Source organism: Cynocephalus volans, chromosome 3 (genome assembly GCF_027409185.1).
Source record: "Cynocephalus volans isolate mCynVol1 chromosome 3, mCynVol1.pri, whole genome shotgun sequence".
NCBI classification, from domain to species: domain Eukaryota; kingdom Metazoa; phylum Chordata; class Mammalia; order Dermoptera; family Cynocephalidae; genus Cynocephalus; species Cynocephalus volans.
The window spans coordinates 77,317,042-77,335,986 of NC_084462.1; the positions used below are offsets into that span (position 1 = coordinate 77,317,042).

The window sequence follows — 18,945 nt, forward strand, 5'->3', positions numbered from 1 at the left end:
TTTTTTTTCAAAAAATTTTGAGTTGTTAATTTGTAAAAAGCGTTCTTAATTTTGACTTTTGTTTTTAACAGAAATAATATTTTGCTCATCTCTTTTTATTGTTTAATTCCTCATTGAAGTTCAGTTTTGTAGTTGCCTTTGTTGTCCTTCTCATTGTTCTTAAGCCAGAATGAAGGTAAGAACTATAATTACTAGAATGTTCATTTTCTTCAGTTAAACTCTGTATCCAAGTTCCTTCTGGTATAGTGCTGTACATTAGGGTGTAATGGTGTTTTTTGACATTAGTTACAATTTATTTTAAATTGAGACTGTAAATTTCTGACTTATAGAAAATTTAGGGTATTACTGTATGCACATAGTAATCAATCTCTCAAAACATGCCAAAATGAAAAATAGTAAAATTTAAAAGCTTTTTACTATATAGTAATATCACTATTTGAACAAAAAAATTTCAGCCAAATTTTCCACTCTGAGATTTTTTATTCTGCCATTAAACTTTCAAAGTAAGATCTCTGAGAATTACTAATAGCCCAATGGTGATTAAATTGTATAATTATTGAAAAAGCAAAGGGCAGCTGTGCTCAGAGAAGCAAAGGAAAGTAATACCTGCTGTGTGATTTTTGGGTAAGTTATTTAAATTTCCTAAGCTTAATTTTTCTATAAAACAGGGACAGTACTATTACCCACATCTTTTACCTCACAGCCCCTTAGTGAGGACTACATGAAAATGCCTACATTGGCATAATAATATGATAGCTCATGAGGCATAATTGAAGTACAGTAAAATGGAATGATGCATATAAAAGCACATTTATACATTATTGTTTCAAAATTGGAAAGTACCATAGAAGTGCAAGGAATTATTATACAAAGCATTAGTATTGTTTACTTCTACAACATTGTACCTTCTGTTCCACTTGCTTGACCATGCCATGCTGCTCGTGCTACCTTTCATATGGTCTTGCTCTGTTATTCATACATCCTTGATTTTTTTTTTTTGAACTTTTTATGGTGTGCAGTGGATTGAATGGTCCCCCAAAGTCATTGACGCTTAATCCTCACTGTAACTGTTGAGGGTGGGAAATTCTATTACGGGAATTGAAAGGTAGGGCCTCAAAGAGGTGATTAGATTGTGAAGACCCTGCCATAGCAAATTGTTAATGGTGGTCATGAGCGTGGTTCTGAGGCCTTTAAAAGGAGAGGACATGAGGCGTTAGTTACCTCTCTCTCTCTCTCTGCTCCACTATTCTGCCGTATGAGACAGATGCATCACTGTCACCACCAAGGCCTTCACCAGATGTTTTCCCTGGACTTTGAACTTCCCAGCCTCTGAAACTATAAGCAATAAATATTGTTTCTTTACAAATTACCCAGTTCCAGGTATTTTGTGATAAGCAACAGAAACAGACTAATACGTGGTGAATGCCTTACCTTAACCAGAACGTAAATTGTTTCTTTACATTTGCTTCAATGCATAGTCAGTGTGAATGTCCAAGGGGTGAGGGATTGTTAGGGGGTATGGATAGAAAGAACCTGGGGACAGACTGAAGAGGGTGTTTTAAATACTGGAAAGTTATTGAGTATGTTTGAACAGGTGACTAACCTGTGCTTTGGGAAACTGTGGTGTCAGCATGAAGAATAGAGCGGAGAAAGGAAAAACTGGAGACTAGGAGACAAGTTAGGAGGTAATTGCATGGTCCAGGGGAGATTTAAGAATGAAGGGCCTAGGTTAAGAAGAATACACGCATAGTCTCTGACATTACCCCGTAGCAGAGTATTTAATAAACACTACAAATAATCTTAGCATTCCTTAGGTTTATTTCTGTTTACTGTATCTCAACAGCTTTTTAAAATATGTTTTAGGGAAAAAAATCTCCAGTTCTCGAAAGAGAATTGGTTTGGCAGTGGGTGATTAAATTTCAGCAGGGTTGAAAGTCCTTGAGGTAAAAAAGCCCCGCTTTTAATGTGCCACTTCAGAGAGTTCAACGACGGCATGGAAGAAAGTGATGAATTTCCATAATTAAAGGAAAAAAAGGAAGTACTACGTTTTGTTCTTTTTTCCCGTAATAAGAAGTGGCTAGTGAGTTAACTAAAGTGAATCTTGGAGAAAAATGAATAAGCTTCCAAGAACAAAACGCATTTTCAGCTCTCATTCTGTCACCTTGAAGCGGTTCTGTTCCCCTCCTCCCATTTAAATTATTAAAGCGTGTTTTCAAGAAGCAAAAAGCGGAGCCCTGCACCATGCAGAGCTGAAATCCAGCAGGACAAGAATGCAGCGTCTCCTTTTCCCCACCTGAGCCACAGGTGCAGGGGTGGCTGCTTAGGAGACGCTCAGCGAGGACTCCAGGGCGGGGTCCCGCCGGGCCGGCGATGGGCAAAGCGCAGCGCAACTGCTTTCGCCCAGACGGGGACGGTGAGCTCAGCGATCCCGGGGTCAACAGCAGGCGACTGCGGCCCCGGGTGCCGAGGGCTTCCGCCTCCGCGAGGCCGGGGGATCCCGGCGGGGCCCACGCACCTCCTGGCGGCGGCGCCGCGCCTGCGCACAGGCAGGTCACGCGCGCGGAGCGGGGCGGGCTGGCGCCGGAGGGGCTGTCATTTGCAGCGCGGGTCGCCACCCTCAGCTGCGCCCGGCGGTTCCGGCTCCTCCCTCCCCCGCCTCCTCAGCCCCACCATGGTGTTGGAGTCGGTGGTCGCAGACCTGCTGAACCGCTTCTTGGGGGACTATGTGGAGAACCTGAACAAGTCCCAGCTGAAGCTGGGGATCTGGGGCGGTAAGCGAGAGGGGCGCGGTCGGCGGGCTGCGGGCGCTGGGGTGCTCACGCCGCGGGCTCCTCCCCTCCCGGGCCCTGCTGCATCCGCCGCCCTACACTCTGCCTCCGGAAGGACGCTCAGCGAGGCCCCCCACCCGGTGCGGCAGGTGCGGGGCGCCGGGAGGCCTGTGCCCGCCTCCGCCGCTCGCGGGCTCCCGCGGTCCCGGCCCGGGGTGGGGAGATGCGGCGGGATCACGGCCGCCCTAAGCGCCTACCATTCCAGTCCCTGAGTCCGAACCCTCTCTGCGTCTGTACCGCGTGCAGTGAGCATGAATGCGTGGTCATACACGCTCGAAGTGGTACCAAGGAAAAGAAAGGGAAATTGCATTTCTCAGTTATCTTCTTTAGCATTTCATAGCTAGCAGGAACTGGCTTCCTTCTTTTTAGGATTCCAGGATTTTTTTTTGGGGGGGGAGGTGTAGGCAGCGGAAAGTCTTTAAGAGAGACATGTCTGTAGGGATTCTTACTCTTAAGCTCCTGAGAAAGTGATTTCTTCCTTTGATATTTACTTTTCTCTTAATACGAAGAGGACTTTCAGTTTTGTTTTGGAGCTATAGAGAGAATTCAAGCCACGACCAGCATCATTAATTGCCTGCTTGGTTGCATGCCCGGGGATTTGTGCCAACATTTTGATCCCAGAGATTTTAAGTAGTATGCTTGCACACTCTTCAAAAGCTTAATTGTTTGCACGAATTACGTGTTAAGCCTTGGGGACATTGGGGATACTTTCTCACTCTGTAATACACTGGATATTCCGTCAGCTTTGGAGAGAAGTCCAAAAAACTACTCAGGTGAATGGAAGTGCTTTTGATTCAGTCATCAAATCGTTGCAGACCTGTGCTGTCTAATAGGGTAGCCACTAGTAACTGTAGCTATTGAGCACTTGAAATATGGTTAGTGCGAATTGAGATGTGCTGTAAGTATAAAATACACACCAGGTTTTGAGTATGAGTATTTCTTCTAATGATTTAGGAGAAAAAGAATGTAACATCTCTTTAATTTATTATGTTGATTGTGTTGAAATACTATTTGAATATATTGGGTTAAATTAAATATATTATTAAAACTTATTTCTCCTGTTTCTTTCCTGGTTTTTTTTAGCCTAGCTCCTAAAATTTATTATTACATATATGGACCACATACTGTATTTTTATTGGGTTGTGGTATTTAGAACCATGAATGCTACCCTGAATTGTGGTGGAGCCTGTTTTTAATACGTTATTGATCGTTTGGTTCACTGTGGTTTGCCCAACCATACATTGTTTACATCCTCCCCCCCACTAAGTATAACGCCAAAGACAGGGAAGTAAAGGAGACATTTAAGGAATTAGATTTCCAGTGCCTTCTTAGACATCAAGTGTTTCTTCAGAATACTGGCAGCAATACCAATTATTCTTCTTAGTTTGTAAACATTATTTGTAATTTGAAAAAGCACTGGACTAGCACATATGAAATCTGAAAAAGCACTGGGTTCCAGGCCTAGTGGTGTGCTGGAAAAGCAGCCATTTACCTTACTCTTTCTTAGTTTCTTCATCTTAATTTAAACTTTAATATAAAACGTGATTTTAAATTCTGAAGAGTTTGCATCATACTGGATAATATAATATTCCCATGTAACTACTACCCAAATTTTAATAAGTTATAACATTGTGACATATTTACCTCAGACTATTTTTTTAAGGAAATGTATCTATACAGTCGAAGGTTCCTTTACCACCAAATCTTACTCTATTTTATCTTTAAAGTTTGATGTTGGCCTAAGTGCCATCTAAGAGTCCTTCCAGTGCGATTATTCTGTGATTCTGATTGTAAATGTTTTACTGTGACATTGAGGAGTAAACTGCCTGAAGATTTTGAACTTTTTCACAACTGAAATTAAAATGCCATAATTTTATGTCATCCTCCCTCTCCCATTTTTTTTTTTTTTTTTTGGTTTTCTTTTTTTTTAGAATAAGGTATTCTGCCAGTGGCCAATATTAACTTTATAATAGGCCCAAGGAAACAGATTTCTTTCATAAATTGTGTCCAGTGAATGTCCAATTGAGATTCCTTCAGCTTTATCAGCCCATAGCTCTGCATCTGTAAAGTTTTGCTGCCTTTTATTTTTGTGGTTGCTATAAAGAAAACTAGAAGTTATGAGCTTTTGCAGTTATTGCTCAATATATTGTCTTTATAACCATAATTCCTTATTAAAACAGAAAGGCAACATATTTGAATTAATCATTTCTGTTCCTTGAAAATATTGCTGAAGAAATTTGTCTTGCACTTTTTAGGGTAAACAAGTGGGACTATTAAATTAATTTAATGAGGTAGCTGATATTTATAATATCCATGGTGTTGACAAAGAATTGAAAACTTTATGTAATCTTATTTGAAAACTACTTATAGCAAATAAGGTTTACATGTTCATAGAGTTTGTTTTTTTCAGTTTTTTCTTGTTGAATTTTCAAGACTTGAGAAAGGGAAGAATTCATCCTGTAAAAATTTCACATATCTGATCTTAATGTTCTTTAGATACAGGTGATAAACTACGTTGATACATCTTAACTGGAGTGTTTGACTAGTCTAAGACAGTGGTTTTCAACTGGGGATGACTTTGTCCCCCAGGGGATATTTGGTAATGTCTGAGACATTTTTGGTTGTCATACTGAGGGCAGAGGTGTGCTGCTAGCATGTAGTGGGTGGACCCTAGGGATACTGCTTAACATCATACAATGCAGAGAACAGCACTCTGCAGCAAAGAATTATTCAGCCCAAAATGTTAGTTGAGAAACCCTGCCTGGTCTAAGAAAAATACTGAGATTGTCTTCAGCATATTGGAGACCTCCTGGATACTGAACAAATTGTAATATGGAGTAAAAAAGACTTAGAAGAAGTATATTACTCTTAAGAAATTTATAACCTAAGAGAGAAACAGCTGTCTTAAAAAGTGACTGAAATGTGTCATGTCAGTAAAAATGCATAATCTTTGGTGGATTATCTCAGGAAGTAGTTTTAGGAACCAACATACTGTGTTAACGTGTTATGAAAAAGATTGTGCTGTGCATGTTCCATACACTTACAGTAAAATCGACAATAAAGAAAAAATTGTACAGTGAGAAGGATGGAGAAAATTATTGGAATGTCTAGAATCAGGAAGTGTACAGTGAATATTGCCTATAAATTGGAGAAGCAAAACAAAACAAAACAAACCCCAAAACCTGTTATTTTCTTTCTGCTTTTGTTCTTAAAAGATTTTTTATTCCAAGCAATTCCGATTTATTTTTTAAAGTGGTTTAAGCAGAATGCCCTTTAAAAAAGTCTTGCTGTTATATAAAAATGAGGCCCTGATTATTTACCAGCTGTGGGACCCCGGGCAAAACATTTAAGTTCTTTAAGCCTCAATTTCCTAATCTATAAAATGGAGACATAACATTGAATGTGTTTGTGATGTGAAAATCCTTTGTGATAGTTTAAAATACTGATAGTAATAGTGATGATAAACCTAGCTGACTGATGGAAAACAGCCTCCTTTGTTTTATTTTATTTTCATAACTATGTTTCTTCTGACTTCAGAATTTAGGGGTTTTATATTCTATAGTGTGATAATTTTGTGTAGAACTAACATTACATAACTAAACATTTCTTATTTTTCCAACGAATTTCTGAAAAGAAAAAAAAATCTATTTGTGTTTGAATTTACACTTAAGATACTTATTATCTGTCAGCTAGTTTGTAAGACATGTTTTCAAAGGTTCAGAGAAGTGCTTGGTAGGCTTGTGCTGCCTATGTAATAGGAAGGTTTATCTAGGTTTTTGTTCTTCACAAACTGATACCAAGAAATAAATTGCACAGCCCTTAGCTATTTGAGGTGTGTCCAGGATATAATTGTTTTAAGAGTAACATATAGTTGAAAAGGTGTGTTAAAACTCCAGATCTTTTGCAATTTTTAAGTAGTATTGTTGCAATGCAGAACCTTTGCCAATTTGATTTTTGAAAGTGATTTACTATGGAGAGTTAGCAGGGAAATCCTCCATTCAGAACTCTATTGCTCTCTCTTCCGTTTGACAGGTGGAAAAAACATAGAGGTCGTGATGTGTTAGATGTAAGGGACAGTACCTTCATGACCAGGATTAGGAACCAGGTGTAGTGCCCTCAGAGTTTGTAGTTGTGCAAACCAGGCTGAGCCTGTGCTGATTACTGTACTGTTCTTCTCCCTATTCCTGATGTTTCTCCATCAAGCTGCCAGATATTGTTAGACCAGAGCAGCAGAAGGAAGGAGAATGAGCACTGGACCAGAAATGAGCAAACCTGGGATCTAATTCCATCCCTGGTACTGCCTAATTGTGTGGCTTTTGACAAGTCATTGGCCAGTGACCTTTAGTTTCTTACCTATAAATAAGAGGGCTAGATAAAGTCATCTCTTCTGCCTTTAAGCTTCTTTGAACAAGATTTGAACAAGGCTGGAGCTGTGTGAGCTCCTTTATTAGATAAGTGGTACTGCCACTTCCTCTGCATTCATAGAAATGGTAGTCAAAAAATGTATCTTTCCTTTTTATTCTTTACTCAATGCTGGTGAGTAAAGAGCCACACTCATGAAATATGACAAGATAAATGAAGTTCCATGCTCATGCTGATATTTGCAAATCCAAATCTAATATATTGTTGTTTTAGTCCATTTCTGTTGCTTATAACAAAATACCTGGAACTGGATAATTTGTAAGAAAATGAAATTTATTTCTTACAGTTTCTGAGGTTGGGAAGTCCAAAGTCCAGGGAACACATCTGGTGAGGGTCTTTGGTGGTGGCTTTACAGAATGCAGGGGTCTCACATGGCAGTAAATGGCGGAGAAGAGAGAGACTCTCACATGCTTTCTTTCTAATGCCCTCAGAACCATACCCCTGACTACCATTATTAATCCATTCACTACAGCATGGTCCTCAGAGTCTAATCACCTCTTTTCAATTACCATAATAGGATTTCCCATCCTCTTTACACTATCACAATGGGGACTAAGTTTTGGGGGGATATCAAACCACAGCATTCTGCTCCTGGCCCCCCCAAACTCATGTCCTTTTCACATAAAAATATATTTGTTTAATCCCCATAGCCCCAAAGTCTTAACTTATTTCAACTCAAAAGTCCAGAGTCTTGGAGGTCCAATCTGTGAAATCAAAGCAAGTTATCTACTGTCAAGCTATAATGGTGGGACAAACATAGAGTACATATTCCCATTCAAAAAGGGAGAAATAGGCCAAAAGAAAGGTGTAACAGGTCCCAAGCAAGTCTGAAATGCAGCAGGGCAGGCATTAAATCTCAAAGCTGGCAAATTATCTACCTTGACTCCATGTTTGATGTCCTTTGCATGCTGGTGCAGGGGTTGAGTCCCTAAGTCCTTGGGCAGCTCTGCTTCTGTGGCTTTCCTGGTTTCCCGCCTATGCTTTACCTCTCCCAGGCTGGTGTTGCATGCTGGTAGCTCTATATATCTGGAGTGCCAATGGTGGTCCCACTCTCACAGCTCTACTAGGCCCATGGTACTGATGGGGTTTATCTGCTGCAGCTCTTACCCCACATTTTTGCTTGGCATTGCTCTAGTGAAGGCTCTATGCAGTGATTCTCCCCTTGCTACAGATCTCTTCCTAGGCCCCTAGGCTTTTCTATACATCCTTTGAAATTGGGGTGGAGGCTCCCAAGCCTCCACAGCTCTGGTATTCTTCAAGCCTGCAAACTTCACACCATGTGGATGCTGCCAAAGCTTCTGGCTTTTATTTTTATTTTCTGGATTTTTATTTCCAAGATGTGGGTCCAGCCACACCTGGGGCCAATTTAGCCACAGCTGGAGCAGCCAAAGTTGTCAGGGTGCTCATGCCGGAGCAGCTTCCCGAGGTGGCTGTGGGCAGCGAGCCTGTGGAGGGTGCCTCAGGCCTGTTCCCTGAGAACATTCTGTCTCCCTAGGCCCTTGGGCCTGTAATGGAAGGACTGGCCCCAAGGCTTCTGCAATGCCTTTAGGACCTTCCCCCTTCTCTTGATGATCCCTTTCTTTTGTACTAATCTTGTTAGCACTATTGAATTTTTCTCCTGAAAATGTTCTCTGCTTCTCTACCACATGGCCAGGCTGCAAATTTTCCAAATCTTTATGCTTTGCTTCCCTTTTAATTATACATTCTGGCTTTATGTCATGCCTTTTCTGCCATAACTCAGCATAAGCTGTTGCAAGTAGCCACGCAGCTTGCTGAATGTTCTGTTGCTTAGGAATTTCTTCTGCCAAATACTCTGGGTCAGCACTTTGAAGTTCCACATTATGCAAAACTTTTGGGCATGAACAGAATGCAGCCAGTTCCTTGCCATTTCATAGCAAGGGTGATCTTTGCCCCAGTTTCCAATAAATCCCTTCTCATTTGCATCTGAGACCTCCTTAGAGTGGTCTATACAGTCTGTATTTCCATAAGCATTCTGATTGCCACCATTTAACCTGTCTCCAAAACATTCCAAACTTTCTCTGGTTTTCTTGTCTTAACGCCTACCAGCAGCTAGGGTTTTTCTAGCTTGCTCCTTCAAATTCTTCCAGTCTCTCTTCAACAACCAGTTCCAAGGCCATTTTCACATTTTCAAGTATTTGTTATAAGCAACACCCTCCTTCTCTGGTACCAATTTTCTGTATTAGTCCATTTCTGTTGCTTATAACAAAACACCTGGAACTGAGTAGTTTATAAGAAAATGAAATTTATTGCTTACATTTGCAGAGGTTGGGAAGTTCAAAGTTGAGGGAACACATCTGGTGAGATCCCTGCTTTATAGCAACACAGGGATCTCACATGGCAGAAAATGGCAGAGCAGAGAGAAAGAGACTCTCATGTGCTCTCCTTTTAAAGCCTCAGAACCACACCCCTGACCACGATTATTAATCCGTTCATTCCTGCATGATCCTCAGAGTCTAATCACCTCTTCCAGACCCCACTTTTCAATTACCATAATAGGATTTCCCACTCTCTTTACACCATCACAGTGAGGACGTTTTTGGGGGGACAGCAGTCCACAGCAATTGTCTTAACAGGTAGCTGTGGGGCAGCTTGAGAATGCAAGCAAAAAGCGGTATCTTTGTTTCTTTGCCTTGACAAGTAAAGCATGGCAGTATCTAGGTATTTCTAAACCTTTAGAATGATGGTTTTTTTAGTCTTCTGCACCCAGCCAGCATTTGGTGTAGTGGAGGCCACATTTCTCATTAGCTTGTCCTATAGCATGTAAAACAAACAACAACAAAAGGTTCAATACTATAGTATATTTACGTTCACACCTAAAAATTCACTCCTTTCATAGATATAGAACTGAGAGCTGGTAGTTCTGCTAGGAAGCTCTGCCACACTACTCACTACTATGCGATCTCTGAAGTGTATTGAAAGTGAGAAAGTTCAGTGCTAACATTGCATTTTTCCATTTTTCTTTGCCAAGACTTCTTGTTTCAATAAGGAAATGGAAAGAAGCAGTTGTTTCCTCTTTCTCTCCTACTTTCCTTTCCCAGGACAGAGTTACTGTGAACTCCTGTTAAAAGGAGTCTAGATTGGTTAATTTGGATGGAATAGCTAGATTCATTTGAAATGAATCACAATAATATTTTCTTCAGTATTCTTTACTGAATCATCAACCATTAAAATAATTTGATTCATACTTTTAAAAATTGTCATTTACATTGCTCACTTCCTTGGAAAATGAATGTGTCTGAACATTTTGATATGCTTTCAAATAAACAATGGGTGTTTATGTTATAGGTATATAAAATCTTAAACAAAAAATAAGAACATAGCACTATATATTCTTTTAAAAATATTTTACAATATGCAAAGGTAGTTTCATGGATCAGGGCATAACATTTTTGTTTGTTGGTTTTTGTTTTTAATCACAGTTTTGGATCAGTCTCTGTGTTTTATATTAAGAACATTGACGAGGGAGTCAGGAGACATGGATTCTATTCTTAGTACTGCCACAAAGTAATTGTATAACCTTGAATAAAATGCTTAATCTCTTTAGACTTCAGTTTCTTCATTTGTGAAGTAAGTGAATGTAGATTAGATTTAAAGATTTTTATGGTCCCAAGTAGTTCTAAATCACAACTTGTGAATTTCTGTCTTTTGAGAAAAAAGGAGATTTTTAAAAAGTACTAAAATGACCATTTTGCAATGCCGTGTCCTGTGTGTGTTTTCCCCTATGGCACTGTCCTTTCTTTTGGTAATGCTACTGATGTAACTCCTTGACTCTATCCTGCCTTACTGCTTATGCCCTTTTTGTACTTACTTTAGTTACCATTTTTGTTTTTGGATCTTATTCCTCATCTCTTTTAAAATGCAGAGACTAAAAGTGGAACCAACAACTACACAGTCTACTCAGTGCTGAGTCTGATTCTTGCATGGCATTTTTTTTCCTCCCAAGGAAGGTAGATTTGCCTTCTGAATTAAAATCCTAAAGAGCCTGTTTGCTCTGCTGTTTGGGATAGAGTGTGGTGTTCTGAACACAACATTAAGCATCAGAAGATTTGAGCCTTGGCTTTGCCACTTACTATGTTATAGTATTCTTAGGTGAGTTGCTTAACCTCTCTAAGCCTCAGTTTCTCCCACTTAATATATGTCCTGCCTTCTGCCCAGGAAGCTGTGAGAATCAGGTAATAGATTTGAAAGTGTTTTCTGAAATATAAAGGTTTATGTTCTTATTGTAGTTGTTTCCACCCCAGTATAATACGCATTCTAAATTAAATCAATACCTATTGAGTACTACTATGAGGAGACTCAATAAAGGATTTATAATCAGGTTGGGGATTTATATAAAGTTAAAGTGCCATAGGAAAGGTATAGCCTAAATTTCTGTGAAAGTTGGGGAGATTATTTCTGGGTGGAGGTATTTAATATCAACACTATATGAGGGTACTTCAAAAAAGTTTGTGGAAAAATAGAATTAAAAGATAATACAAGTCTTTCCATGAATTTTTTGAAGTACCTTGTATTTTTTACATTTACTTGGTAGGTCATTATGTGTTTTAAATGCCATTCTTAGACTTAGGCAGGATTGTTCTGTATTATGCCAGTATCATTTGATTTTTATTCATAAATGTACTAATTTTGTTGTTTTCTACAATTTAGCATCATTTCTTTTTCTATTTTATTTTTTGAGATGACTTTAACCCTGTTTACCTTGGTGTCATTTGCTATTTAATGGATTTACTTTCATTTCTATCTTCTGGTTCATTAATGAATAGTATTAGATAAATTTTGATTCAGAATTTGCACTTTTTGGGAACTTCTTAAAATCTTCTTCAAGATTGTCTTTGAAACTTTATGTGTGACTCTCCATCAGTGTATGCTCATCCAAAAGGTTTGTGTTTATTCCTGAGAATCATATGGGGTATTTTCTGAAGCACAGACTATACTTATTGCTTACTCTTATCCTTTAGGCCTGTCAGTCCAGCATAGAAGATCACTTCACAGAACTTCCTTACTTTTCTGTCACCATGGTCTCTAGTCTTGATGAGATTAGAGCCTTGGCTTTAGTGCTTTCCCTGCTGGCAGAGTTAAGTTTATTCATCTCCGATTATTAGTCATCCTACCCTTGTTTTCTTTTCTTTTCTATTTTTTAGATATTAGACACAAATATTTACCCTTCCTTCAGTTTTCCAGGAACTTCCTGTGGCCTCTGTATGTTCTTAGTCCTGGTGATCAGGCTACAGCAGTAAATTTATTTGCCTGTGTAGAATTATTGCATGTGTGGAATTATTGTGTGTGTGGAATTAGTATGTTATCATTCTATTAGTCTGTTTATGTTGCTTATAACAAAATACATGGAACTGGGTAATTTATAAAAAAATGAAATTTATTGCTTACAGTTTCTCAGGCTGGGAAGTCCAAAGTCCATCTGGTGGTGGTGATAGTGACCCAGGGGTCTCACATTGCAAGATGGTGGAAGCAGAGAGAGAGCAAGAGAGACAGACTCTCTTCTTTTAAAGCCCTCAGAACCACACCCCTGACCACCATTTTTAATCCATTCACTACTGCAGGGTCCTACAATCCAATCACCTCTTCAAGGCTCCAACTTTCAATTACCATAATAGGATTTCCCACCCCCTTAACAGTCACAGTGGGGGCTACATTTTTAATACATAAAACTGGGGGACAAAATTCAAGTTCCAGTGAGTTTTGGGGGGACATAATTCAATCTACTACAATCATGAAGTAGAAAAAGAAAACTAAGTCTTTTTCTTCAGTGTACAGTTAAATATAAAATGATTGATTTTGGGGTGTTTTTTAATCTTACATTTACAAATTATTTTTATTTAAACAGAATTTCTGGCATTCATAGGATATATAATGAAACTGCTACATATGTATTTGTCAGAAGAGCATGCAGTTTAGTCGAGAAAACTTGTTAGCTCAGTACTTTACTTAGATAAGGCACTCATCTACTGGTTGAATTAGCGAATGCACTTTTACCCCTTTACCCTACATGCCAACAGGTATTTATCTGAAATCTTCTGCTTTTCCTCCTCTTTTCTTTGTATTAGGACTAGTGGCTCCTCCTTCAGTGCAAATAATTTATAGACTGTATCATTATTGTTTCACTGTTATAGTTACTGTTTGTCAGATAAGATTCACATTTTTCAGGAACTATGCAGTTATGTGTTAGACTCTGGGTAGACTCTTATGTGTCTGAAGGTAAAGTAGATATAAGAAGGATTTATATAAAAAATCTTGATGTGATATTGTCATTAGAATTTATTTTTGTTTTATTTCTCCATTTCTCTTATTACAATTTGTATAATAATTTCACTTAAAAGCGATACCTGATTAGTATAAAAATTAGGAAATACTAAAAAACATTAATAAAAAGGTCATCCTTAATCCTACCACCCAGTGATAATCACTATAATCTTTTTTTTGTCTGTCTTTGTAAATATACTTGTTTAACTCTGTTAGCCATATTGATAGTTTTCAATATTTCACATCTTAAATAAAACTTACTATTTCATCAAAGACCCAAAGTGTCTTTGTAATAGAAACAGCTCGCTTTTTTGTAAGGATATTTTTATTTTTACACACATGACGTTAGTCCCTTAACAATTGTTATAAAAACTTCCTCTCTAATGCAGATGACTCCTGAACATTACTAGTGACACTTGACCCAGCAGTTGAGAATCACTGAGTAGAACAGCTAAAATTCATGAGTAGGTTTGAAAGTTTCCATATGGGGCCTTAGATCTTGTTAAACTGGTTTGGATAGCTTCAAATATGTGCTAGCATCTGTGCACGTTACATCTGTTGGCTTGAACAGAGTGCATAATTGTAATTTGTGTAATTTATCGTGTGACAGAATTAAATCCAGGAATACCTGTCTACTTTATGTAATTTTAGTGCACATTATGCTTAAGGATTTTTCCCCCAATTGTGGAATATGTCAGTCTTCCATGAGTACTTTCTTTTCCCTACGTTTGGGCGGTGATGACATCCTATCAGTTCTGCCCTGACAGTACCTCTTCACTGTGACCCCCACCTCTTCAACCTTGAAATTGCTGCCTAATATTAGTTTTTAATTTCTCTTCAGCATATTGTAGAAGTTGTCTAACTGCCTATATTCTTTCCCTTCCCTCCTATTATAATGCATAGTATTTTCTTTCCATTTGTGAGGTTTCTTACCTCCTCCTCTCCCTTTATCACAGTTTTCAAGTTTGTTTTAGAAAATTTGAAGACTACATATATATAGAAAATGAACCTTATTATATGGAAATAACCACTGTGTGAGCATTATGGTGTCTTGTCTTAGAGCTGTTTGTTTTCTTGTATATGATCATATATACTTTTAAAATTGGATCAATCAAGGCATTCTTTAACCTTGTTGAATACTTAATATTCTGTGAACATTTTCCCATGTCTCTCGACATTCATTGGCTCTATAATATCTGCTTATTATGTTTATGCCTTCTTGCTGGAAACTTAAGTCTTCAGGCCCTCACTCCATCCTGCCCTGCTGTTATAACTGATATTGCATTATCTTTGTAGCTACATTATTTGGACAGATCAGTGGTTATTTCTTAGGATAGTAATGGTTCCAAAATATTGTCATCTCTGTTATACATATTTCATCTCTCCATTGTGGCCAGTTCGAACTTTTCATCCTACAAACTCTTTGTTAGTCCAGCCCCGTGTACCTTTCTAACTTTATCTCCTGTGCTTTTCTCACACTGTCCAGCTACACCAGACCACATGTAGTTTCTAAAATGTACTTTATTTTCTCATGTCTGTTTGTTCTCTTTTCTTATGCATCTAGTAAGTACTTCTTCAGCCTTCCAGCCTACACCCGGGTGTGTTCTTGATCTCCCTAGGCAGAGTTAGGTGATTCTTCCTTTGCGTTTTGTGCATTCTTCTGTTGGAATGCCAGTAGAATATTTCTAAACTTTTACAAATTTAGTCTCTTTTGGTAGGCTGTGAGTGCCTCAGTAGAAACATTGTTCTAGTCATCTTTCTCCTTCTAGCACCTAAAACATAGTAGGTGGTTAATAAATGTTTGTTTGAATAAATTTGAGATCTGGGGAAAAGCAGAGCTCTAAAATGACATATCAAATTAAATGTACTTTGAAATTCATTCCAAAATACCATGAAGAAAAAGTTACTCGATTAAAACATATTAATGGAGAGCATAGGTACCAAAGTATTTTTTAAAAAATAAATGTGCCATGAGTGACTAACAAAATGTATAACAATAATTTATGACTGCAATTAATGTTGAAACTATAGTTTTATTAACCTTTAGAGAACTTAAGTGAAATGAAAACTTTCTACTTAAGTTTTTATGTGAGCACAAATATTTAACTATCATACATATATCAACAAATATAGGTACAGTGTTTAAAATTTGAGGCATGCAATAGTGTCATTATGACTTTAATTTTTATAACATTATCTAAATAGGTTTATGAAAAGTTGGACTAACTAAAGAATATTATAACCATAAACAGTAATCATTGGAAAGGTAGGATGCTTGGGGTCATGAAAGACTAATACCTAATATGTTCCTGAAGAAAGTGTTCATTGATACCATAATTAAGGAAAGAATCCTGCATTACTAAATAGTTGATATGTCCTAGTAGTCATCTCTTTATGTCCTTTTGAGGTTTTAGCTTAATCATTCAAAACGATTGATGCTTTCTTTGGTCTTAAAGTTCTTCAGTCCAAAAGGCATCAAATTCTTTCTCATTGTTTCTTTGAATGTTAGCCAATTTAAATATTTTGTAATTTCTTTTACACCGGGCTAACCTAAAGTATGCTACAACTAAATTCTTGTCCATATATAGCAATTATTTTATGCCAGTAGCCTCTTAGGTTTTTAAAGTCTGCTTTGTTCGCCATTGTATTCTTTGCGCTTGCCACATTGTCTTAATGTTTGGTACTATATATGACAGGTTATACTAATTGGTTTATTAAAGTTATATTTTTCCTCTTTTTCTTTTTAAAAGGTAATGTGGCTTTAGATAATCTACAGATAAAAGAAAATGCCTTGGTAAGTAATTTTAACTATGCTAATAACTCAGTTAATCTGGTAAGTTCTTAGAAACCTTTGGTTACTGGGCATCTGGTACTAGGTACCAGATAAAGTTGAGTCACTCAGGGAAGGATTATTTATATAACTATTTGTTGTTAGAAAATCTGAGGTTAAAGATTTAGAAATTTTTTCCCTATAATGATTAAAATAGTATCTGTTGGAAAATGAGTGTTTTTCTTTGACCTAATTTGAGTGTATAACTTTGTAGTCAACATCTGTCTTACTAAAATATTTTTCTTTAGTATTATCTTTGTATATTTTTCAGATAAACAAGGGCTTGATTTAAAAAATTTACCTAATTAATAATTATATTTTGGGAAGCATATTGACACTCTAGCCTTATAATATTATGTTAATATTAAGAGGTAAAATAGAATTTTTTGGACTTTAGCTCCAGAAAGTAATTTGTATTATTTACTGTTGAGCTAAAAACAAACAAAAAAGCACCCTCCCACCTCTTCCCCCCACCCCACCATTAGGTTTATATTTAGCCTTTTGGCTAAATTTGAGTTTATGAAATCACTTAAGGATGAGTTTATTCTTTAACTTTTTGGGTTTCTAATTTCTAGTTTCTTAATTTCTTTGAGCATCAGTTTAGTCATCTTTAAACTAGAGTTACTTATAGAACAGTACGTCAAAAATTCATGGAAGGATTCATATTATCTTTTAATTCTAGTTTTCCATGAACTTCCCGAAGTACCCTTGTATAAAATCTCTGTGCTTTTGTGGCTGGCTTGAATAAGAAGTAGAGCATAGCACATAGTAGGTACTCAAAATTCTTAAATTATCTTTATCCCTCTTGCTACAGGATGCTACAACTTTTTAAATTTTATCCAAAAATTTAGAACTTGTGATTCTACTGAAAGAGATTGGGATAAGGTTTTTTTTCCCTTTACTTATGACAATGTTTTGTAAGAAAATAAGTATTATAAGAAAATAGAATTGTGGTGACACGATATATATCTAATGTACTTAAGAGACAAATTGTTTGAACTCTGTGTTAGCATAATTTGAATTTTGCTTATAATTAAATATAAGACGTTTTGTAATTTATATACTCCTTTAATTCAAACTAGCATCCTTTCCCAATTAAACCAATTTTGATATTGGTTCCTTATGTTTACTTTGTGTGAAAATTATTTCAGGAGGATCAAAATGAGCATGAGACCACATTTTTAGAAGTGTGTGGTTTACAGTCTCTATTCTGTATAATGTGAGTTCCCTCAAATTTATTTTTTTCTGTCCTCCGGGAGGGCAGAGCTGCTCTCTTATTGGCAGTGAAGATTGTTGTTTGAGGGTCTAAAAAAGACTTGTCAAAAGCTATTAGTGTTTTCTTCAATTTCTATTCACCTAGAATGTAATCACCTCAAATAATCAGATGATCATATAAATTATTTCAGTTAATTGTGACTTAAAGTACTTTATTTCAGTGGCCAGATTTCCATAGTATTAGTTTATATTAAGGTAAACCTAACTTAGTATTTCCATAGTATTAGTATATATTAAGGTATACTTTAACTTTCTGGTGGTTTGGAATCTAGATAAGTGAAAGTTTATTATTATTGGTTGATGCTTGCTTGTAACTTATCTAAAGGAAATGCTAATTTGGTAAATAATATTTTGGGAATCTACCTTTTCTTTAAAATAGTTTTATTTATTCATTTACTAAGTATTTTATTGGAGAGAGAATTGTTATTATTGTTTTTGACTAATTTATGTGAAAGGACTCTACTCCTTTTTCTATTCTAGTATTTCAGATGAGTGTCCATCTGTTTAAGTTCATGAAATTTCCACTTGATTTGGTTTGTTAAAACAAGCAATCAGTTTACCCAGCTATGCTTTTATACAACCTTTTTCCATTTTCCTATTTATAGTTTTGTTTCTCTTGTGAATTCTTTCTGCAAAATCAAAGTTTAAGTTAATAAAAAAAACTTTTCTTTAGCCATAAAATATATCCTTTATGAGTTACTCAAATATAGAAAATTTGTTTTTTTGTTTTTCCTTAGAGATGAGTGTATTTAAATGATGACACGAAAGTGATTTTTTTGGGGGCTTAATAATATAAGATGTCCTTTAATTTTTTTCTTCCTTCTGAAGAGTGAATTAGATGTTCCTTTTAAAGTCAAGGCTGGACAAATTGGTAAGTACTTCACTCTTTGTTTGAATTATTCTTGGTCCTTTTAGTTTTTTATTTTGCCTTTATTAATTTAATCTAAAAAATCTTTTTTAGCTTGACCAAAAGTGAGAGATTTTTGGCTTATGTTAGAGCTTGCAGAGTTCTGAGCTTCATACATAGTATATATAATATATACATCAATTTTTTTGACAAAAGGGTAGAAAATTACTTTCTGAAATAGAATGACATTTGAACTGCAGTTATGCTCTTCAGGCTTTGGTTCCACTGAACAAAATATATCTTTATTTTCAAAATTGATATGCAAATTTTGTGTGCTTTTCTTTATATGTGAAAGTAGTATAATTCGTAAACTTTAGTGAATAAACTTTAAATGTAGCTTATTTCCCTTGTATTTTGTTCCAACATTTTCACTTGGTATATTATGCAGCAGTGTGGTGTGGAGA

At 36.7% G+C, this 18,945-nt stretch overlaps 1 protein-coding gene across 4 annotated transcripts in view; it reads left to right on the forward strand.

The window, feature by feature from the left end:
• Positions 1-2,609: 2,609 nt before the first annotated feature.
• The window catches only part of VPS13C (vacuolar protein sorting 13 homolog C), a 172,241-nt gene continuing 155,905 nt past the window's right edge, over positions 2,610-18,945 (forward strand). For all 4 annotated transcript variants that reach the window (XM_063091557.1, XM_063091558.1, XM_063091559.1 and 1 more), the window contains exons 1-3: positions 2,610-2,771; positions 16,280-16,323; positions 18,463-18,505. In XM_063091557.1, coding sequence (XP_062947627.1) covers positions 2,672-2,771; positions 16,280-16,323; positions 18,463-18,505 — 187 coding nt within the window. In that variant the 5' untranslated portion in view covers positions 2,610-2,671. The remainder of the gene's footprint in view (positions 2,772-16,279; positions 16,324-18,462; positions 18,506-18,945) is intronic.